Source organism: Macrobrachium nipponense, chromosome 30, assembly GCF_015104395.2.
Source record: "Macrobrachium nipponense isolate FS-2020 chromosome 30, ASM1510439v2, whole genome shotgun sequence".
Lineage (NCBI taxonomy): Eukaryota > Metazoa > Arthropoda > Malacostraca > Decapoda > Palaemonidae > Macrobrachium > Macrobrachium nipponense.
In genome coordinates, this window is record NC_087218.1 from 66,695,164 (window position 1) to 66,719,732 (window position 24,569).

Below are 24,569 nucleotides of genomic sequence, written 5' to 3' on the forward strand. Positions count from 1 at the left end.
ACTGTGCTATTGAAGTTTTTTTATGACTTGATCAAGGGGATTTTTTTGTTGTTTTTTATAAGTCACATCATCATCCAGTAGGGCTTGCATACGTGATATGTAGTCAGCTTTATCTAAAATTACTATACTATTTGAATTATCAGCTTTTGTAATGTGGATAGTATTGTCCTTTTTAAGATCGGTCAAACTTTTCTTATAGCGAGCAGGGAAGTTACTTTCATGCTTAACGTTGGCAGCTCCGTAAACAATACCTTTAATCATGTCAACATGATTAACTTTACTTAACTTATGTTCATTTCTATTCAGGCCACCATCTTAACATAAAAATATCAATTTTTACTTCTATGTTTTTACGAGCATTGCGCATTGTCAGTCCCCAATATTTGGATCAAGAAATTGAATGCATAAGAAAAATAGGGAAAGATTTATGTTATCCTTCACATATATTAGATATTTGTTATAATAAAGCCCACAAAAAATTTTATAGTGTAAGTAACACGGAGAAAGAAAATTCTAAGAACATTCTCAGTTTGCCTTATTTTAACGGATTTGAAACCATTAAATCATTGCTAAAAGCCTTTAAGGTCAACCTTGTTTTTTCCAATAATAACACACTAAAAGGAATGTTAATAAAAAATGGCCCCAGAGAAAGCAACAATATAATATATAAAATTCCATGTATGGATTGTCCCTCATTTTATCTCGGACAGTCGAGCAAGGGCTTAGAAGTAAGGTTAAGCCAGCATAAATATCCTGTAAAAACTGGGCAAACATCTAATCCAATATTCATTCATTTAAGTGAAAACAACCACCGAATAAATTGGATTGGTAGTTCAGTAATTGCAAGGTCAAAAGATGTCTTATCATGAAATCTTTTAGAATCTGCTTTAATACAACTTACTTCTCTTTGTAATTTCAATATTAGTTGTGGCCTGTTTCATTTAGACCCTTGTATTTGTATCATGTTTAAGAATGACCTCAAGGATATAATTAGAGACTTAAATAAAAATTAGTTGCCTTAGAGATATCTTCGTTGTATATGTATGTTTAATATGTATTGTGAATATGTATTGTGAATATGTTTTTGTTTACTAAAGTTCTGAATAGCTGTCACCTATAATAATCCTTTAATTGTCTTGTCCTTGTGTCTGAGCAGATTGTGTTAAACTTTTAATTGTACCCATGTTTTTGCTTGTTTGGAAAGGTTACTCATCTTCCTGGTGTGTCGGATTCTAGGTACTAATCTCTTTATAATCCCTATCTGTCAGTTATACAACCTTTCGTGTATTGTCATTTCTTCATGTAAGTCAGTTCATCTTCTAAGTAAAGGGCGTTTGAATTTGAATGTCGAAAGATCTCGCGGATACTCCGTTGTTTATTTTCCCTCGTGGCATATACCTTTATTTTTTATATATATATATATATATATATATAGATATATATATATATATATATAATATATATATATATATATGCAGATAAAAGGCCCATAAAACACTATTTTAACGTTGCAACCATATATTTCGAGCACTTCCTTCTGTGCTCCTGATTACTGACTGGTAAAGTATGGACACAGGATGTCTTACAAGAGCATATATACAGGTGTGGCAATAAGTCTCTGTTGGTGACCCAGGAAGGGTGGAAATTAAATTATTCCCTGGTGATTTTTGGCCTCATTCATTAACTCCCGTATGGCGCAAGGCCGGGGACTCGTCTGGTGTTCGGATGTTCTTGGACACCTGCTTGAGGAGTTGCCTAAGGATTAGGTCGTCGATGTCATCCGATTTCCAGTGTCCTCCTGACAGGTTCATATTGTTAGTTTGATTGATGATAGCAGATTGCAGCATCTTCCTTTTGTACGGACAGCTACTTTTGAAAATCAGCTCCGCCCCACTCCAGTCCATAGTATGTCCTTTGTCCCTAATATGAAGGAAAATTCCAGAGTTCTCTGATGCATATCGCACTGATCTTTTGTGCTCTGCTAATCTTTGCGAGATGGATCTACCGGTTTCCCCAACGTAAATCTCATTACAATTGCTACACGGTATCTTGTAAACTCCGGCTTCTTCTCCTCTTTTATTTAGGTATACGTTAATGAGCGAACTCCCGATGGATTTGGGATAATGGAAAATGAAAGGATTAGACGTGCGGTGTTCTGTGGCTTTTTGGATGTTTTCATCGTACTGAAATTTGATTTTATTGTCGACGTCTATTTGTCTATTGTGAATCGGACCTCTATAGCATATTGTATTCGCTTTATTTATAGCCTTTTCAATAATGCATGGTGGGTAAAACAGTTGCATTAGGTGTTGGCGGATCGTGTTGAATTCTTGATCTACGTACCCATTTGAACATATTCTAAGCCCCCTAAGGAATAAGTTGCACCCGCCATGATCTTATTATTTATTGTTTTGTTAATACCAAGAGGCGAATGTTCTTCATATGGTTGTAACTTCCTCTTTAGAATGGACAACACGTCGGCAATCGGGACTTTGGTAAATAATGATTCGACGTTAAGGCTGAGCAATTTGATGTTATTTATTGGGATATTTAAACTCTTAAATTTTTGTATAAAATTACTAGAGTCATTCAAGATAATCAACCCCTCTCTCCCCAATTTTTATGGCCTCCCAAAAACACATAAAGATGGGATTTCTCTGCGCCCCATAATATCTAGCAGGGGCTTTCATGTATAAAATATCCAAATGGCTTGCAGAGCTGTTATCACCCTTTCTAGGAACATTCTCATCCTCCCACGTTAAACAAACAGAGGATTTTATACAAAAATTTAACAGCTTAAGTATCCCAGCAAATAACATCAGATTGCTCAGCCTTGGCGTCAAATCATTATTTACCAAAGTCCCAATCGCCGACGTGTTGTCCTTTCCAAAGAGGAAGTTACAACCATATGAAGAACAATTTCCCCTTGGTATAGACAAAACAATAAATAAAATTAATCAACCTCTGTGTAACTAACAACGTGTTCTCTTTCGATGGTAATTTTTATAAACAAAAATTTGGTTGTAGCATGGGCAGTCAGTCTCCTATCCGCCCTTCTAGCAAACCTATACATGGGATATTTCGAAACTGAAATTTTGACCTCTATCAAACCCCACAATATGGTCTGGCTTAGATACGTAAATGACATTTTTACTTACTGGGATGATAGCTGGGGAGATTTCAATGAAATTTTTAATCAACTAAATTCGCTAGTTCCGACTGTAAAATTTAAAACAGAATGAGAACAGGACGGGAAATTGCCGTTCCTAGACGTAATAATCATAAGAGAACAGAATAGATATGCGTTCACAGAAAACCTACTTTAGCTGTTTCATATATTCATTTCTCAAGTTACCACGATGTATCCGTAAAGATCATGGTCGTGCAACTTATTCCTCAGGGGGCTTAGAATATGTTCAAATGGGTACGTAGATCAAGAATTCAACACGATCCGCCAACACCTAATGCAACTGTTTTACCCACCAAACATTATTGAGAAGGCTATAAATAAAGCGAATACAATATGCTATAGAGGTCCGACTCACAATAGACAAATAAACGTCGACAATAAAATCAAATTTCCGTACGATGAAAACATCCAAAAAGCCACAGAACACCGCACGTCTATAATCATTTCATCTTCCATTATCCCAAATCCATCGGGAGTTCGCTCATTAACGTATACCTAAATAAAAGAGGAGAAGGAGCCGGAGTTTACAAGATACCGTGTAGCAATTGTAATGAGATTTACGTTGGGGAAACCGTTAGAAACATCTCGCAAAGATTAGCAGAGCACAAAAGATCAGTGCGATATCCATCAGAGAACTCGGGGATTTTCCTACATATTTGAGACAAAGGCCATACTATTGACTGGAGTGGGGCGGAGTTGGTTTTCAAAAGTAGCTGTCCATACAAAAGGAAGATGCTGACATCCGCTATCATCAATCAAACCAACATTATGAGCTTGTCAGGACACTGGAAATCGGATGACATCGACGAACTAATCCTTATAGGCCGCTCCTTCAAGACCACTGGACGGGTCACCAGCCCTTGCGCCCATACGAGGCCAAAAATCACCAGGGAATAATTTAATTTCCACCCTTCCTGGGTCACCAACAGAGACTTACTGCCACACCTGTATATATACTCTTGTTAGACATCCTGTGTCCATACTTTACCAGTCAGTGATCAGGACCACAGAAGGAAGTGCTCGAAATATATGGTTGCAACGTTAAAATAGTGTTTTATGGGCCTTTTATTTTCATATTACACTGTAGTATTACAGTAAAAGACATTCACACACACATACACACACACACACACACACACACACACACACATATATATATATATATATATATATATATATATATATATATATATACATATATATATATATATATATATATATATATATATATATATTATAATCGACAGTTAATTTAGTCACGTACTCACGCAGCATAATATTGATAAAGAGATGTAGCATTGCCTCATGAAAACGGATGAACAGGACGTAAGCTCATCTTTAAATAATGATCGCTAACCGCATTAACCAAGATCTTTTTTTTTTTTACCAGTCTTTCAGTTATGTTATCTTACTACGAAACTTCAAGGATGTATGACATTCCATTACATGGAAAAGTAATAACGTGCTAAAAAAAAATAAAACGACAACTCACAGGACATAAAAAGACAGTCGGTTAAAACTAAGCTGCAACGCTGATTGCAATAAAGGTTTATGTCAAAACTTGAACCAAGACCACCGGTGGTCTTGCTTGAACCCGAAGAGTAGCGAGAAAATACGCCATGCCTAACCCTCCCGCTGCCGACGCTCAGCGTGCAACTTATCGTACTGTATATTCTCGTATTGCTTCATATTTAGTTCAATATTAATACCTTATTAGTTGAATTCCAAGTAGTCTTTGCGCTTATAGTTACGTCCCAAACAAACAGTACGTAAAATGTTCATCAACAAGTGAAGTCATCGCTTAAGCAAACGGAATTGACTAGATTTTCATATGAATGGATATATAGTATGATTGCTTTAGCTATATGAGAACAATTTATGTTTTTCAGCCACATGAAAATTACCCAGGTTTGACACGTACAACATAAAATGGTATATCGTTATGTAGGTATTAATCATAATGTAATAGGATTAGATGGATGAAAGGACGTGTCCAAGAATGATAATATAAGTAGTTTCAGGTTCTCTGATAGTGTGTCTTAAAAACACAACACACACACACACACACACACACACACACACACATATATATATATATATATATATATATATATATATATATATATATATATATATTGTATATGGCTGTGTAAAAGCTTATTTGCAACGGTTCGAGACCAATACACAATAGCCAAAAAAAAAAAAAGGTAATATCAAAATTTAACTGTTAAAACGGTTATCACTTAATTCTTATGAATCCACATTTTCAGGCGTCTCGTAACGTCTCCTCTGCCCAACACTATCAGTGTTTAAGGAAAGATCTGAGACTGAGACTGCATAAGATTCATGTGTAGATTCTGTTCGATAGATCTGCTTCTTGACTTCCGCACGTGAAATGAATAAATATCGCGACTGTGTATTATTATTTTGAATGTTTTATGCTTTTCCATTTTCTGTTTTCTCATGTAAGGTACCATATAAAGAAAGTTCACGAAGCAGGCTTTAATAGCCATAAATGAAAGCTTGTTTTTTTTCCTGGTTTTGAATAGGAGTTTCTTGGGCGCCCCTTCACAGTAATTCTGTGTTCTCCGGTAGATGGCAGTTCTGTTCTTTAATAAACGATATCAGCTGTTTTTATCCGTTCAGGAGCAATTACCAAAAAACGCTGTAAAAAGGTTTTTTGAAAAAGATAGGTATTACGCATGAGAGAATAATAATAATTATCGGGTAGTGTTAGACAAGTAATGTAATACGTTCAGATTGATTATGCTGATTGCATTACTGGATCGGTAATGTCTTTCAGATATGAGACGTAGCCTAACTAGCTCTGCTTATAACATAGATTAGTGATAACCTTTGGCTACAACGGACCGGGGCACTTTCCTCGGGCACTTTCTTCGAAACGCATAAGTGCTTGTCCTTATCTTACCTAAATTTTCACTTTGAGTTGCCAATGGCTAGTTTAAACAGCTGATTTAATATTCATTTGGCAGTCCTGCCTTTAAATAAGAGAAAACTAAACAAATGCTGTCTTTGTATAGCACACTTGGCGTAACCTCGGACATGTTCAGCCGTTAACTATTCTTTCATAGGCCTAACAGGGGGACTGCAGAGTTCCTCAGCAAAATGGTAGTTCAAGAACACTAAGGTACGCGATGAGCCAATTGTTTACATCATATGCAGTCATCAGATAGGCTTACTTTAATAATTTACAAAGTTATTTTCTTGAGACAGAAGACGATTAATGAAACCGCTTACCTGCAAACAATCACTGATGCTTAATGCGTTCTCTTCCCTAGCTACGTCCTCTTAGTGTGTCGTCTGCAGCATAACTGACATTTCTATAAGGCAGCGTTTGGTTCAAAGCAGAGTTTGTCATATATTTAATAATTAAATATTGATTTTCTGAAACAATAAATCATTTCCATAAGACCTTTATAATTATGCAATATATTCTGGTAAAAATACATAAAGTGTAAATGCGGTAATTGGAATAAAAATACTTTTATCCAGATCTTAAAGCTATTGATTTACCTTATGGCTGCCCTATGCTTTGAATCTTCGTCCTCTCAACAATAACATTGAATTTCAACCTTTGCACAGGTTCTATTTAAGAAATATTAATATATTGTTTCTAATATGGATGACGTTCAGATTCATCATATGATACAATTAATGTATATTGTAAGTTTTAGAATTGTGTGCAGCACACAGTAATTCCGACGATTAATCAAATTGATCATTTTGTTATCGAGATTGTAGGGGAATCGGACACAATGCAGGTAAAGGTGTCCTTTAAAAGGCACTTTATTAAAATGCCGCATCGTGCTTTATCGCTCGCTTGAGCTTCTTAAATCTTCATGTTAAGTTCTTAGAGAATGGATGCTATTTTTGACTTTAAGAGTCCTATTACGTTCACTTTGCGGGAGGTGGCTTATTTATTATCTCCATATCCGGACATAATATTTTAGAGGGAAAGAGTTACTGGTAATTCCTTTCTTTGTTCAAATTAGTTTGCTATTTTTATGATTTCGTTTACAAACTTGTCTTCCATGCAAAAAGGTGGTGCTGTGCCTCTAACAATGTTTCGTGTGATTCTATGGATTTTGATATGGGTATAAATTCAAAGTTAGATAATAAAGCCTAATGTCCATACTCCATACCACAACAAGGTTACCCAGTAGACTTCGAATGCAGAAAACACACACACACACATTATATATATATATATATATATATATATATATATATATATATATATATATATATATATGTGTGTTGAAGAGGTAAAGCCATGTCTTTCACAAGTATCAAATTTATTATGCCAACGTTTCACATCGCAAGATGCATCCTCAAGGCTGGAAAATTATAGACTATGAATACCAAAATATCACTTATGCAAATAAAAAATATGAAAAATATCTTTTGCATTTACAAATACAAAAATTAAAACAAGAACTTGGAAGGAACAGTTACCAAGTTAAAGCTAAAATGTTAATAAAAAGACAGGAGAAAAAATCATACGAAAGTTACCTAAAGCGAACGTGGAGAGCAAATAAACAAGCAATTATGCTATGTATGAACAGTTGTGTGGACGAGGATTGCGTGTTTAGACGGAAGACCCAATCGTTATATATATATATATATATATATATATAGTATATATATATATATATATATATATATATGTGTGTGTGTGTGTGTGTGTGTGTGTGTGTGTATGTGTGTGTGTATATGTATGTATATGTATGTATGTATGTATACAGAGGCGTCGTGAGGGGGGACACAGGTCCCCGGGCGCAGCATTGAGGGGGCGCCAAATTGAAGTTAGGAAGACATCTATTTTGGGGGAAATGGGGTGATGAAACCAGCAACTTAGAATCTTTAAGTTTTTATGAGTTTTCAGTACATATTTTATATTTGATGAAGATTGACTTCCTTTAATGTTCATTATATATAAATGTAATCATTATGTGTTAATTACTATACTATCAAATTTTTTTACGGACTTATGAAATAAGTGGTTCAGTGACTGTCAGTGCAAAGATATTAGATAGTTACCCCTATCAATGTAGTGTTTCGTTTTCTTTCGTGAGCATTTTTTGTGCATAACGAACTGCGGACTACAATTATTATTTCTGCATCTGCATTTTCATATTTGGGGATGAAAGTGTTTCCCCAAACCTTTGAGTTGCCCTTCAGATACTTCTGACCATTGCAGTATCAATTGCTAGTTGTGCGCGATCATTTAGTACGTTGAAACTTACTATCTCTTCGCATCTGCGAACATCAATGGGGCAAGAGAGATTAGATTGTCAGCTTTAACTCTACTAAGTGTAGAGCAAGAGATCGCAAACGAAATAAACTTTGATGACGTGACATACAAATCTGCTGCTGTAAAAGCTAGAAAGAAAAAACTGTAAACACATAGTAACATGCATCAATACTTAATGTCCTACAATTCATTGTCAATCCTTTTCTTTGTTTAGGTTTTCTGTTATCAATATCATTATTCAGTACCTCCTTTATGCCGTTTTATTTCCTTGCGTATGGTTGATCCTAAGCATCCATCACTTTAATCATTTTGTTTTCATTATTTTGACGCATGTTAAACATTCTTTAAAGAAAAGTTTATATTTAGTGAACTAATTCATCTTTGTTCTTATCAGTTTTCTTTTCAGGCATTATAACTATTCAGTCTTTACCACAAAATCTATTTTTTTCTAGTATTAATTTCTATGCTGGCAACAAATAGTACATTTTCATGAATTTTTAGCCCCCTGTATTCCCTAATGTTTAACTCCTTTTTTAGTCAAATTTATTTAATTTGCCATTTGTCTTTTGTTATTAAGAGTTACTGGTTACTGTGATGCTATACTATAATCAACATTTTAGTTATCTTATCAGCATTTTGGAATTTATTTATTATGGCTAATAATTAATTAATTACATTATATCTATTGATATGTAAAATAAACCATTTCAGTTTGCAAATTCGGCTTGTGTTTTATCATTCCAGAATGTTATTATGCCAATTAGAATATTTTGTTTTCAACACAATATATCTAAAATAATGAATGCAAACATTTCCTGCCAAGATTAGAACAATCAAATGAAAATAGCCCTCCCACCCTCCCTTTGGGGACGCCATAAAAGACTTTGCCCTCGAGCGCCAGCAACCCTCACGACGCCATTTATATATATATATATATATATATATATATATATATATATATATATATATATATATATATATATGTGTGTGTGTGTGTGTGTGTATGTATGTACGTATATATATTATATATATTATATATATTATATTTATATATATATGTGTGTGTGTATGTATGTATATGTATATATATATATATATATATATATATATATATATATATATATATATATGTGTGTGTGTGTGTGTGTGTGTGTGTGTGTGTGTGTGTGTGTGTGTGAACAAAGTTACAGCCAAGAAGAAAAATTGAAACACTGGAGGTGCTCAAATACTTTCATCTTATTACCAAGACACGGTCCACAGCAACTAAAAACATACAGAAGCAAGGACCTATATAAGGGAATACAATAAGGTCGGAAGGTCACAGAACGGTCGACAGATTAAAATCTAAATCTACTTATTGGTAATCCTCTTTATCCTACCATTCAGTTCCTTCTGGAACATATATTGTATGACTCGGCCAAAAGTAAATAATCCCTAACTTACATTAAAATTATTCACCCAGGTTAACTGAATCAAAACAGATTCAAACAAGTGAATCATTTTAATGTAAGTCACGGATTATTTTCTTTTTGACCCAGTCATAAAACATTATGTTCCAGAAGGAACAGTAGATTTCGATTTTGATCAATTGACTGTCTTCTGACCTCCCGACCTTTTTGTGTTCGCTAATGACTTGCACCCATCATTCATATAGGCCCTTGCTTGTTGCTTCTGTATATGTTTAGTTGCTGTGACCATACCTTTGTAATACGACGAAATATATTCTTACTTAGCATCTCCAGTGTTTCAATTTTCCTTCGTGGCTGTAACTTTGTTTGTATAATCATCCTGCTTTTTATTTCTTCCTGATTTAAAATCAAATATATATATATATATATATATATATATATATATATATATATATATATATATATATATATATAACCACATGAATGAGTAAATCTCATGTCATTTTTGTGAAGGGGGTTAAAATGTTTACAGTGAATTTTCATAAGCAGGTCACGATAAATTTATACAAACATTATTTTTAGCTCCTTACTTTTCAGCCACTAGTGCTCTGATAAACCACTCACGAGATCCTGTTTTTAAATTGCCGTTTTTAAGACTAATATTTGTTTTATTATTAGTTCTATGTGGGGTTTATGTATACCTCATCAAAATTTCTCAAGCATTGTTATTTTATTTTATTTTTTTTTTTTTTTGTCTCGTATAAGATTTTAGTTTTTTAGCATTTGTACATAAGTGTGGGAACATTATTAGTCTTCATCATGATCTTATGGCAGAGCTGCGTAAGCTCTTGTAAACTCCGTAGGGGGTTAGTGCCGTCAGTGCACCTCATTCGGTGCAATGTAGGCATTACTTAATGTTCTTTGCAGCGTCCCTTCGGCCCCTAGCTGCAACTGCTTTCATTCTTTTTACTGTACCTCCGTTCATATTGTTTTTCTTCCGTCTTACTGCCCACCCCCTCTCCTAACAATTGTGTCTTAGTGCAACTGCCTTGAGGTTTTCCTGCTGTTACAACTTTCAAACCTTTTACTCTCAATTTCCATTTCAGCACTGAATGACCTCATAGGTCCCAGTACTTGGCCTTTGGCCAAAATACAATATTCATTCATTCATTCCAATGAATTGTTGGTCATCGTTTCAATAAGATGAATTCACAGGTTTGTAGTATTTTAAATGTTCAATAAAAACAACGCAAGTCACGTTGCTTAACATTCAGAAAAAAGTCATATTGACTATGTTTCCCTTTTATGTAAAATCAGATGTGCACTTGAGGTGTTCCTGTGACATTTTTGGGTTAGCCATCATAACGGTTACGATAAAGGTTTGGCCTCAATACCCAAGTTTCTTGTTAAAACTATAAAAAGAAAATGTCGGAATTAAAACTGGTGACAATTGATTTTTAAAGACGTTGGATATATTTTCTTGGCTTACCACAATAAGAGTTGGTATCAAACTATAACTTTGCTGACATTAACCTAAAATCCATGTCAGTGTTGTAAATGGTATTGGGCGCGGTGAGGCTGGTGTCTCCTATTTGGCCCCTGGCGTTTCGTGAGCCACTCAAGTTAGAGCTCGTCGTTAACTTAAAGTACCAGATGAGGCCTTATTCTCAAGAGTGCTTAATGGCCATACTTGTCCCATGCTTGACGTCTCTGCCTAAAATCCATAAATCAATCAAACCTTATTCTCAAGACTTAATATCCTGGACAGGGCCAAGCACTCGTAAAGGCTTTTTGAAAAGTTTAAGTATCAGTATCGTATGTTGTTTGAGTGCTGTTCAGTAGACATTTTTAACTATAGTTCAACAGATACATACGGAGTCACAAACTCGAGGACCAGCTAGTTTGATTAATCTTCTAGACAATTTTATTTTGGAATTGTGGAACTTTCTACCATCTTCAGTGTTCTCTGGATTATTTAAACTGTCTCCTTTCAAGGGCACAGTGCAGTAGGTGCCTCTCATCACCTCAGCGTAAAGTGAATCGATACATTGGTTTTGTATAGCTGGTCGTGTTTGGGAAGCCCATGGGGTAGCTAGACCTTGGCTGTAACCATATCGGTCTACGCGTAATTATAAAGTAACGCCTATCTAAACAATAGGTCTTAATAAATTCTCACTGTAAAGTCCCTGGATCTTGTTTCTACGTAGGCGAACGTAGATTATAGTCATTACTATGTAAACACTGTTTTGAAAGTATGCAGCATATATTGGCTATTGCAGAACGAGAAGTGGATGCGCTGGTAATTATTCAATAGCTTTTAATTTTTTATCGTCTTTGTACCATTTAATTTAAGTAAGAAATGTCAGTTTTTGTTAAATAGAATATTTTAAAAGCAACTGACGGTAAATTCGTACAGATAATATTTTATTTTTTGGCTTCATATTTTTTACACAAGTGCTCAGATAAACCACTCGAGTTTCTGTGTCTTTAATTATTATTTTTGGAGGCAATAATATTATTTTATTATTAAATTCTATGTAGTTTATATACACATGATCAATATCTTTTGTGCTCTTTGTTATTTCGTTTATTTCTTACCTAACATCCAGTTTAATCGGAAATTACGCATAGTTTGGGATCACTTGACGTTATGGAAGAGGTACGTCAATTCTTGTAATTAAAGAGTGAATATGAACGCACAATCAAGGCTTGGAAAGCAATGATGTCCTATGCGTCTTCTCTCGTTATGCATCACGATGTCATTAACTGATTTGCTCTTCCATCGATTTGGTTCCGATTACATCAACGTGTACGTTCAAAAGTCTGTCCAGATGGTTTTTCCAAGACTCATTTAGGTCAGGAACTAATTTTACGCCATGTGACTGCAAACTTGTTCCTCCTTATGGAAGCAGTGATTAATGTCTAGCTCTAGCAGAACTGATCAGGGGGTGACAACGGCAGTTGCCTTCGTTCCCCATAATGGCGTAAGCAGCGTTGTTCAGACTATGACTACGTCTACATGTGTGGTTGTACTGTACATATGACTCAGCTTTCTTTGAATTATATATAATTATCATTCTATATCGATCGTTACTCTTGTTTTGAAGTTTCCCTAGTCCCCATTATTGGAAATTTGCAGGATTCAGATGTTTAGTATTTGATGGTCGTTTATTCGTGCATAATTACACACACACACACACACACACACACACACACACATATATATATATATATATATATATCTTATATATATATAATATATATATATATATATATATATATATATAGGGCCGGATTTAGGGGAGGGGCAAAGAGGGCACCTGCCCAGGGGGGCCCTCCACATTTTAGGGGGTCTCAAAAAAAGGACCCAGGCTTAAATAATTTTAATTTCAGTAAATATTCAAGGAATAAAAGTTTTTTTTTTTTCAGGAATAAAACAAAATTGTGGATATTTATGATTGATCTTTTTTCATCACGGAAAACTACAGTAAAACCAAAGTAAAAAACGTGATATTATTGGAAATTTAGGCTATGTTTACAGTTACCCCTAAAATTACCTCCTATCTATTTTTGAAGAGTCCTGATAAGTGAAGGCAAACTAACATATTTAGATTTATGGTAATAAAACATATGCTATTTATTGAAATTGCTTTTCATAATCTTTTTATACTCGAGTGTACAGAGTCAGGAGAGGTCATTTTGCACACGTGATTAAGATGACCAAAATTCATTACTGGCAGGAAAGGCAATGATGATTTCCCGGTGGAACTTACAGCGCCCCACCGTTGAGCTTGCTTCGCTCGCCACCCGCCTCAAGCAGGGTGGGCCTCATGGCCTATCGGCCTATAGGATATATATATATATATAGGTATACCCTATATATCTATATATATATATATATATATATTATATATATATATATACCGACATACATACTACATACATACATTTACATGTACAGACTTTTATATTTTTAAAAGTGAGCAATCGTTGAATCTGTGAAATATCTGAGTAAATATGCTTGTGGGTATGCATGAATGATCACTTGTCTTTTCATTGCTCATGTATAATTAACTGGGAGCCGGACTCGTTCAGAGAAGGATACTGGGAGAGTAAAGACCCGAAGTTCTTGACTAAAAACTTCACCTAGAAACCACTTTCGAAGATAAATTTTCGTGTAAAGTACAAATATTGATTAGTTTCTCTGTGTAAAGCATTTTCTCGGCTATTCTCCTCGTCTGATAAGAAATACAATTGCATAATATCACTGCACGTACTAGGGGAACTAGTATGTGGACACAGATTACCAATAAAATGATGACGTCATGCAGCAGACTCCAACGGATATTGCGGAAGGGCTGCTGCTGCTTCGGTTTGCTGAACGCTTCATCTCCTAGTCTCATTCAGGCTTTAATAAATAAGAAGTGCCAGAAAATACTGCAATAGGGCTATGCTTGCCAACGCATTAATAAACATTTATAGGATATCTTTAAAACCTGCTTTAGTTTGTCTAATACATATATACATACGCACGCATACGTACGTACATACACATATGTGTGTGTGCGTTGTTAACAATTTTGTTCGAAATTATTTCGTTCTTGGACTGTAACGAAAGAGATAACATACCGTCTAATTCTTCCTAAAACCGATCATGTCGGACTCTCAAATCTTCATTCGATTCAAGATTCATTCATGTTTTTCAGGCTTTTCATTATTGATAATAATCATTGCCTATTATTATTCGTGTATATGCTGTATAGTATTTCTTGATCATCCTACACCAGTTTGCACAATTCAAAAGGAAATTTTGAATCTGGTAAATTACGTTTATCGTATTTGCGATTGCTTGACTTATCAGTATTTTTACAAATTGGGATTATTGAAAACTAGAATGTAAACACTGATATATAAAGGAAGTTATCTTTTTATTTAACGGAATTTTAATTCGTAAAACATCTAAGTTTAATTGAATCTGATCACCGAAGGAGATCTTTTCAGCTGATTTGTAAGGTACCTACTACCCATATGTTGTTGCAGCGATATAATCATAGTGTAAGAAATCATGTTCGATAGTTGAAACGTTCAGGATAGATGTGATAACATATCCTGTATTCACAGAAGCAAGAAATGTTTGAACATAAAATACCAAATTATTTTATTTTCATCATGACTATACTCACGGTCTAGGTACGGTGGCAAGGTGGGTATATACAAGGTATATAGAATAATATACCTTGGGTATATATACCTTGGGTACGTGGATATGCTATCGTACTACTCCCGAAACAACAAGGAAAGTCTGTAACAATTTTGAAGCAACGATGTACCTTAAATTAGGATGGATTTAATTAGACATTCTATCGGTAAGCGAAAGCATTCGTATGTGATAAAACTCCGCTCTCATTTTACCCAAAGGAGACATGATTATTTGTAACTATAAAGAAAGGTGAAGTCAAGGGATCGGTATGCCAACATCATCAACCAACGGCCGCGGCCCCTCCCACCGTCCCACGCGGGAAGGTAAATAAACCCGGGATCGAAGGGACCAGTGATAAGTCACATCTCTTTCGGCGTTTGGAGTAGGGCTACGTTTACACATATTAAGCGACTTGGCATTTTGAAAAAATTGATAATGAAAATATTTTGGTGTTACTTTTGTATTGTATTATTGTAATGATAAACCAAAGAATTGTAGGTTACGCCAACATAAATAGCATGAAAGAAATCATGGTTTTAAGTTGTAAATCTTACAGAATGGAAGCCGTATATATATATATATATATATATATATATATATATATATATATATATATATATATATATATATATATACATAAAGCTGTAATGTGTTACTACATTTTGTACAATTGTTGTTTTTGGTTGTACGATTTACAAATTGGGGAAGTAAATATTCTATGTAAAAAAAAATTGAAGTTTGTAACCAGAATATTCAAGCTAAGAACTATTGTGCTGAATTTCAGTACCTGAAATCTTCATCTCTCTCTCTCTGTCTCTCTCTCTCTCTCTCTCTCTCTCCATTACACATATATACACATACTATACATACATACATACATACATACATACTCATACACTACATACATACATACATACATACATATACATATATATATATATATATGTATATATACGTATATATATACATATATATATATATATATATATATATATATATATATATATATTCATACGTACAAACACAAACACACACATTATATATATATATATATATATATATATATATATATATATATATATAAATTAAAGCTCTTTACCATAGAAGAACCCAGTGTGTAGAAAACTTCCTACCAGAAGGTTCTTCAGTAATGATAAAACTTTCTTACACTGCAGTAACTCATCTCTATCTCGTATATCTTTGTGTGCTTTGATTGCATTATGAACCTTTCTGTAATAGTTAACCTCTCTCACACACCTTTTATTCAGAACTCTCTAGGTCATCCTTTCTTTTTTCTCCAGATTTCTCTCGTTCAGTCCTTTTTATTCCTCATATACTATGCCAACAATTCATTGTAAAAGTTCCAAATTTGTCATCTATTCATTCATTCACATTCAACATCCTTACCTCACCTCCATAAAGGAAAGTTGGCCTAACAGTCCCTTTGCACGTTTCAACCTAGGCTTCCATAGGCTACAATTCTTTCTCAAATATTTTACACACGCAAAGCAGACTTCGATTCTTCACAAATTCGGTGTTTCGCCACAATCTGTTACATTAATCCTAAATTTCTGTACAAAACAGCCACATTTTTTTTACAGCAGCGAGTTGCTCTTGATAAGATCTTTAACGAACCAAGAAATATTGCGTCTGGAGTTCCCACAGAACAGTGTTCTTGGCCCACTGTTATTTTAAGTGTATACACTTGATATGGCTGTTGGCCTGGAAAACAAGATCGTTCAGTATCCCGATGATGCAACACTTGTGGGTGTCGTAAAGTCTCCGCTTATGAGAAATGAAGCTACCCTTAGTCTCAGTCGGGACATGGAGCGGATTAGTGAATGGTGTAGGCGGCGGTGTATGAGGCTGAACTTCAGTAAAACGAAAACTGTTGATTAGCAGATCTCGTACAGACTTTCCACCCCCTCCTCCCCTCCAGGTTGATGGTATTCTGCTGAATGAGTCTGGAGCTTTAAGGATTTTAGGTGTAAAACGTTTTGACTAAAAATTACTTTTTTTGATGAACATCTGAAAGTTTTATCAAATGCACACGAAAGTTTGGTATTGTACGAAAGGCCTGGCCTCATATTTTAATAAGTGTTAAAATCGGTGCAACGTGTTTCAGGTCATTTGTCCTTCTTTTACTAGAATACTGTTCGGTGTGGATGTCTGCTTCTGCTAGAGATTTATCTCTTTTGGCTAGAGGGGTTCGTAGTGGTAGGTTTTCTTTTCCCAGTATTAGCAGTTATGTCTTTGACCATTGACGGATGGTCTCTTAGTTGTCACTTTTTCATAAGTTGTATTTTAACAGAGATATTTTACATAGTCAGTTGATCCCTGATTCCTTTTTGCTGCCGAGATCAACCAGATTCGCTGGAAAGCAGCGCCAATATGCAGTGAGTGTGCCTCGCTGTAGAACTTCTAAGTTCCAGAAGTCCTTCACTCTATAACTGGTTCACTTAAGGTAGATTCTTGGATGATCCCTATGCCTACGAGACGTTAGTTTGGCGGCCGCTGATTGGCTGGGAGCTGCCTACCTCCCGGTACCAGCCAATCAGCGGCCACCAAACAAACGACTCGTAAGAATAAGGCTCATCCGAGAATCTACCTTAAGTGAATCAGTTATACACCGTTGGACTGTGGAACAGCCTCCCTGAAGATGTCTTGCAATTGGCACTTCAAAGGCTCAAGCTCACATGCAATGCATTACTACCCTAATACTAATCTTCTTGCATTTTAATACAATTTTTCAATGTATTAATCTATTTTTTAATAAGCGAGATCTCTATTTTCCTTTACCTCCTCTTGCTTCTTTCTAAAGGACACTATATTCTTGGCAGCTTGAATTTCAAGTCATTGGCCCCTGTGGGCTTGTTTCGTATGAATAGGGATCATCTTCTGAATAATAGTAATAATAATAATAATAATAATAATAATTATTATTATTATTATTATTATTATTATTATTATTATTATTATTATTATTATTATTATTATTATTATTATTATTATTATTATTATTATTATTATTATTATTATTATATTCCTCAGTCTACTCAGCTGTAAATGAGTACCTCCATCCCTGATGGGGGTAGGGTAGGGTCCAGCTATGGGTTAAATAGCAAAACTCACCAATGATGGAAAGAAATGAAGGAATAAACGACAACGACGTAAATGGAAGCTCTGGCAACAGAGGAGCTTCGTCCGGCAACCAGGTATTCAACCCAATTGTAGGGGAAGACGGTCAGGTACTTTGAAGTCGTCATCCAGCAACTGATCACCACAACGACAGTAATCAACAGCCTGAGATTGGAGCTACAGAGGCAAAAAGGAAGAAATGGACAAGAGAAGAAAATAAGGAAATATGGAGATGCTATATCAGAAGCAACCCGACGGGAGAGAGGATATAGAAGAAGATTGGTCAACATCTGGAATGAGAGGAATAACACCCCCCAAACAGAGCAGAGGCTGGCAGACCAAGTAAGGAACATAAAGAAAAAGAACTGGCTCTCCCCAACAGAAAGAGAAGAACTGGAAAGGGGAAATGTCCCACGACAACGAATTACACGAAGACGAACTGAGAGACGATGCCACAGTAAGACGACAGGGAGGATGAGGTATCAAACAACGACACACGAAGAAACACCGACGAAGTAACAGAGAGACGGAATGGGTAGAAAAGATTAGACAATGGATGGAGCCAGATACAGAGAGAACGAAGGTCCCCTCCATGAAAGCCTACAACACCAAGAAATTAAGGGAGAAAACAAGTGAGGTCAATGAAATAATGGGCCTAATACACACCACCAGTATCACAGAAACAAATAACTTGACATATGCAGGAGCAGATTAGTAGCAGAACTGATGGGGATTCGAACACCAACACCACCGTCACAACCAACCCAACAGAAACCAAAACAGCAACCTCCTTGGAAAAGGCGCCTGGAAAAGCAAATCATGGTGATGAGATCTGACTTGAGTAAACTGAAAGAGATGGCAGAAAAAAGGCTAAGAAGCAAGAAAACAAGGGAAACCAGGTAACTCAACGAGGAATACAAAGTACAAATAAGAGAGGGGTACAATAAACAACAACACAATAAAAGATGTAAAACAGAGGCTTAAGGCCAAAGCACACAAGATCCAACGGTACATGAAGCAGGAATAAGGGATACCAACAGAACAAACTATTCGGAACCAACCAGAAAAAGACTATACAGCCAACTATAGAGGGGAAGACAACCACCCAGAAATTCCTGAAGCCGAACCAAGTAAGAAGACTCTGGGAAAACATATGGAGCAATCCGGTATCACACAACAAACATGCAACATGGCTCCAGGATGTCAAGGAAGAAGAAACAGGGAGAAGAATAAAACAAGATTCACAGACATCACGACAGACGCAGTCAGACACCAACTAAAGAAAATGCCAAACTGGAAAGCCCCAGGTCCCGATGAAGTCCATGGATACTGGCTCAAAAACTTCAAGGCCCTACACCCACGAATAGCAGAACAACTCCAGCATTGTATCTCAATCACCAAGCACCCAAATGGATGACCACAGGAAGAACATCCTTAGTACAAAAAGACAAGAGTAAGGGAAATATAGCCAGTAACTACAGGCCTATCACCTGCCTACCAATAATGTGGAAGTTACTAACAGGTATCATCAGTGAAAGGCTATACAACTACCTAGAGGAGACACACCATCCCCACCAACAGAAAGGCTGCAGAAGGAAGTGTAGGGCACAAAAGACCAGCTCCTGATAGACAAAATGGTAATGAAGAACAGTAGGAGAAGGAAAACCAACCTAAGCATGGCATGGATAGACTATAAGAAAGCCTTCGACGATGATACCACACACATGGCTAATAGAATGCCTGAAAATATATGGGGCAGAGGAAAATACCATCAGCTTCCTCAAAAATACAATGCGCAAACTGGAATACAATACTTACAAGTCTCTGGAATAAGACTAGCAGAGGTTAATATCAGGAGAGGGATATTCCAGGGCGACTCACTGTCCCCACTACTCTTCGTAGTAGCCATGATTCCCATGACAAAAGTACTACAGAAGATGGATGCCGGTACCAACTCAAGAAAAGAGGCAACAAAATCAACCCTCTGATGTTCATGGACGACATCAAGCTGTATGGTAAGAGCATCAAGGAAATAGATACCCTAATCCAGACTTGTAAGGATTGTATCTGGGGACATCAGGATGGAGTTTGGAATAGAAAAATGCGCGCCTTAGTCAACATACAAAAAGGCAAAGTAACGAGAACTGAAGGGATAAAGCCTACCAGTAATGGGAGCACATCAAACACATAAGATGGACAGGATACAAATACCTGGGAATAATGGAAGGAGGAGATATAAAACACCAAGAGATGAAGGACACGATCAGGAAAGAATATATGCAGAGACTCAAGGCGATACTCAAGTCAAAACTCAATGCCGGAAATATGATAAAAGCCATAAACACATGGGCAGTGCCAGTAATCAGATACAGCGCAGGAATAGTGGAATGGACGAAGGCAGAACTCCGCAGCTTAGATCAGAAAACCCGGAAACAAATGACAATACACAAAGCGCTACAACCAAGAGCAAATACGGACAGACTATACATAACACGAAAGGAAGGAGGGAGAGGACTACTAAGTATAGAGGACTGCGTCAACATCGAAAACAGAGCACTGGGGCAATATCTGAAAACCAGTGAAGACGAGTGGCTAAAGATGCATGGGAGAAGGACTAATAAAAGTAGACGAAGACCCAGAAATATACAGAGACAGGAGAAAGACAGACAAAGAACAGAGGAACTGGCAGCAACAAACAATGCACGGACAATACATGAGACAGACTAAAGAACTAGCCAGCGATGACAATTGGCAATGGCTACAGAGGGAAGAGCTAAAGAAGGAAACTGAAGGAATGATAACAGCGGCACAAGATCAGGCCCTAAGAACCAGATATGTTCAAAGTATGATAGACGGAAATAACATCTCCTCCCATATGTAGGAAGTGCAATAAGAAAAATGAAACCATAAACCACATAGCAAGTGAATGCCCGGCACTTGCACAGAACCAGTACAAAGAGGCATGATTCAGTGGCAAAAGCCCTCCACTGGAGCCTGTGCAAGAAACCTTGCAGTAATAAGTGGTACGAGCACCAACCTGAAGGAGTGATAGAAAACGATCAGGCAAAGATCCTCTGGGACTATGGTATCAGAACGGATAGGGTGATACGTGCAAACAGACCAGACGTGACGTTGATTGACAAAGTCAAGAAGAAAGTATCACTCATTGATGTCGCAATACCATGGGACACCAGAGAAGAAGAAAGAAAGAGGGAAAAAATGGATAAGTATCAAGATCTGAAATAGAAATAAGAAGGATATGGGATATGCCAGTGGAAATCGTACCCATAATCATAGGAGCACTAGGCACGATCCCAAGATCCCTGAAAAGGAATCTAGAAAAACTAGAGGCTGAAGTAGCTCCAGGACTCATGCAGAGAGTGTGATCCTAGAAACGGCACACATAGTAAGAAAAGTGATGGACTCCTAAGGAAGCAGGATGCAACCCGGAACCCCACACTATAAATACCACCCAGTCGAATTGGAGGACTGTGATAGAACAAAAAAAAAAAAAAAAAAAAAAACAAAAAAAAAAAAAAAAAAAAAAAAAAAAAATAATAATAATAATAATAATAGGAAACAGATACCCTAATCCAGACTGTAAGGATTGTATCTGGGACATCAGGATGGAGTTTGGAATAGAAAAATGCGCCTTAGTCATACAAAAGGCAAAGTAACAAGAACTGAAGGGATAAAGCTACCAGATGGGAGCAACATCAAACACATACATGAGACTGGATACAAATACCTGGGAATAATGGAAGGAGGGGATATAAAACACCAAGAGATGAAGGATACGATCAGGAAAGAATATATGCAGAGACTCAAGGCGATACTCAAGTCAAAACTCAATGCCGGAAATATGATAAAAGCCATAAACACATGGGCAGTGCCAGTAATCAGATACAGCACAGGAATAGTGGAATGGACGAAGGCAGAACTCTGCAACATAGATCAGAAAACCAAGAAACAAATGACAATACACAAAGCGCTACACCCAAGAGCAAATACGGACAGACTATACATAACACAAAAGGAAGGAGGGAGAGGACTACTAAGCATAGAGGACTGCGTCAACATCGAGAGCAGAGCACTGGGGCAATATCTGAAAACCAGTGAAGACGAGTGGCTAAAGAGTGCATGGGAAGAAGGACTAATAAAAATAGACGGAGACCCAGAAATATACAGAGACAGGAGAATGACAAACAGAACAAAGGACTGGCACAACAAACCAGTGCCCGCCCGGACAATACATGAGACAGACTAAAGAACTAGCCAGCGATGACACGTGGCAATGGCTTACGAGAGGGAAGAGCTAAAAAAGGAAACTGAAGGAATGATAACAGCGGCACAAGAATCAGGCCCTAAGAACCAGATATGTTCAAAGAACGATAGACGGAAATAACATCTCTCCCATATGTAGGAAGTGCAATACGAAAAATGAAACCATAAACCACATAGCAAGTGAATGTCCGGCACTTGCACAGAAACAGTACAAAAAGAGGCATGATTCAGTGGCAAAAGCCCTCCACTGGAGCCTGTGCAAGAAACATCAGCTACCTTGCAGGAATAAGTGGTACGAACACCAACCTGAAGGAGTGACAGAAAACGATCAGGCAAAGATCCTCTGGGACTATGGTATCAGAACAGATAGGGTGATACATGCAAATAGACCAGACTTGACGTTGATTGACAAAGTCAAGAAGAAAGTATCACTCATTGATGTCGCAATACCATGGGACACCAGAGTTGAAGAGAAAGAGAGAGAAAAATGGATAGTATCAAGATCTGAAAATAGAAATAAGAAGGATATGGGATATGCCAGTGGAAATCGTACCCATAATCATAGGAGCACTAGGCACGATCCCAAGATCCCTGAAAAGGAATCTAGAAAAACTAGATGCTGAAGTAGCTCCAGGACTCATGCAGAAGAGTGTGATCCTAGAAACGGCACACATAGTAAGAAAAGTGATGGACTCCTAAGGAGGCAGGATGAACCCGGAACCCCACACTATAAATACCACCCAGTTGAATTGGAGGACTGTGATAGAGCATAAATAAATAAAAAATAAAAAAAATAATAATAATAACAATAATAATAATAATACCGTCTTCTAATTAATATTAATTGTTCATGGTTTCCATGTATACTCTCTTATTCGTACTTTTGCTCCCATGTATTTTACACTTCCTCTTCTTTTACACACGTGTGTGTGTTCGTGTGTATGTACTTACTCACAAAAACAGATGATATATGTGTTAAGGGATAGATTGCTGAGCCATATCTCCTTTTCGGCAATGAAGTGTGGATATGTAGTGCAAATGAAAGAAAACACATTGAAGCTGTTGGAAGGAATAGTTTGCATAAAACAGTAACAAGTGACGTAGAATGTTTTGTAGTCGTTCAGTCATGTAGACGGAACGGAGGACAACTGGCTTGTTAAATGAGCTTGCAATTTAGAGGTAATGAGAAGAAGAAGAAGAAGAAAAAGAAGAAGAAGAAGAAGAAGAAGAAGAAAAAGAAGAAGAAGAAGAAGAAGGAGAAGAAAAAGACGATATATTAGAAATTAAGTGTTGGATAGGAGTAGTGGAAGACTGGAACACGTACATTGCCCAGGTACAAGTGAGACTTTGCAAAATATAAAAGTGAATGGCTTTATGTGTAAAGGGATTAGTAGTGCATCTGTGATCCTGTGAAATTGTATAAAGATGCAAATATATTGGAGAGATCAGTAAATTGTTTTCATTTATACTTCACCAGTCAAGAATGGACGTGGCAGTGGCCATTCGGCTGTTTTTTCACTGACTCTAGCTGCCGCCTGTTTGGAGGAATATTGTAATATTATATTCATGAACTTCGAAAAAGTAAGCAGGGCTTGAAGATGAAATATTGTTACTGCAAAAAAAAAAAAAAAAAAAAAAAAAAAAAAAGTGTTGAATAATTGCCACGAATTGGTTTTCGCATGTCAAATTTAACAAACCAAACTTTGTGATTTGCTAAGTAACTCAACACAATATTCATAAAAAATACCGAAAATTCATTTCATTGCTTCTTGTTCTCATTTTGTCAAAATAAAATGTAGCACTTGTAGATTTGATTTTAGTACCAAAGAGTTTTTGCTATAGGCCAGGTATCTGGATCCGTGTCTGTAGCTACCTACTGATAGATAGTGTTAATGTGTTTATTTTTCCGATTCAGCTTAATATTTATGATGAGGCCAATGTCAAGCTGTTCAAATAAATGATAAAGTCAGATATCACTAAGATTTTTCTGTCCATAATCTACATTCCACTACCTTACCACAGGATTTTTTTTTCCAAAGGTGTGAACCCAAAGCTGCCGTCCTTATTGGTAAT

General features: G+C 36.3%; 2 protein-coding genes across 4 annotated transcripts in view; one reads left to right on the plus strand and one right to left on the minus strand.

Moving 5' to 3' along the window:
* LOC135202574 (stomatin-like protein 1) overlaps positions 1-6,523 on the minus strand; it is a 453,302-nt gene extending 446,779 nt beyond the window's left edge. For 2 of the 3 annotated variants that reach the window (XM_064232076.1, XM_064232073.1), the window contains exon 1: positions 6,449-6,523. The gene's annotated coding sequence lies outside the window, so the exon portion shown is untranslated. The remainder of the gene's footprint in view (positions 1-6,448) is intronic. The other variant, XM_064232075.1, reaches the window with a different exon arrangement.
* Positions 6,524-16,784: 10,261 nt separating this feature from the next.
* The window catches only part of LOC135202186 (nucleolar protein dao-5-like), a 145,273-nt gene continuing 137,488 nt past the window's right edge, over positions 16,785-24,569 (plus strand). Inside the window, exon 1 of the mRNA XM_064231441.1 lies at positions 16,785-16,920. Within this exon, the coding sequence (XP_064087511.1) occupies positions 16,785-16,920 (136 nt within the window). The remainder of the gene's footprint in view (positions 16,921-24,569) is intronic.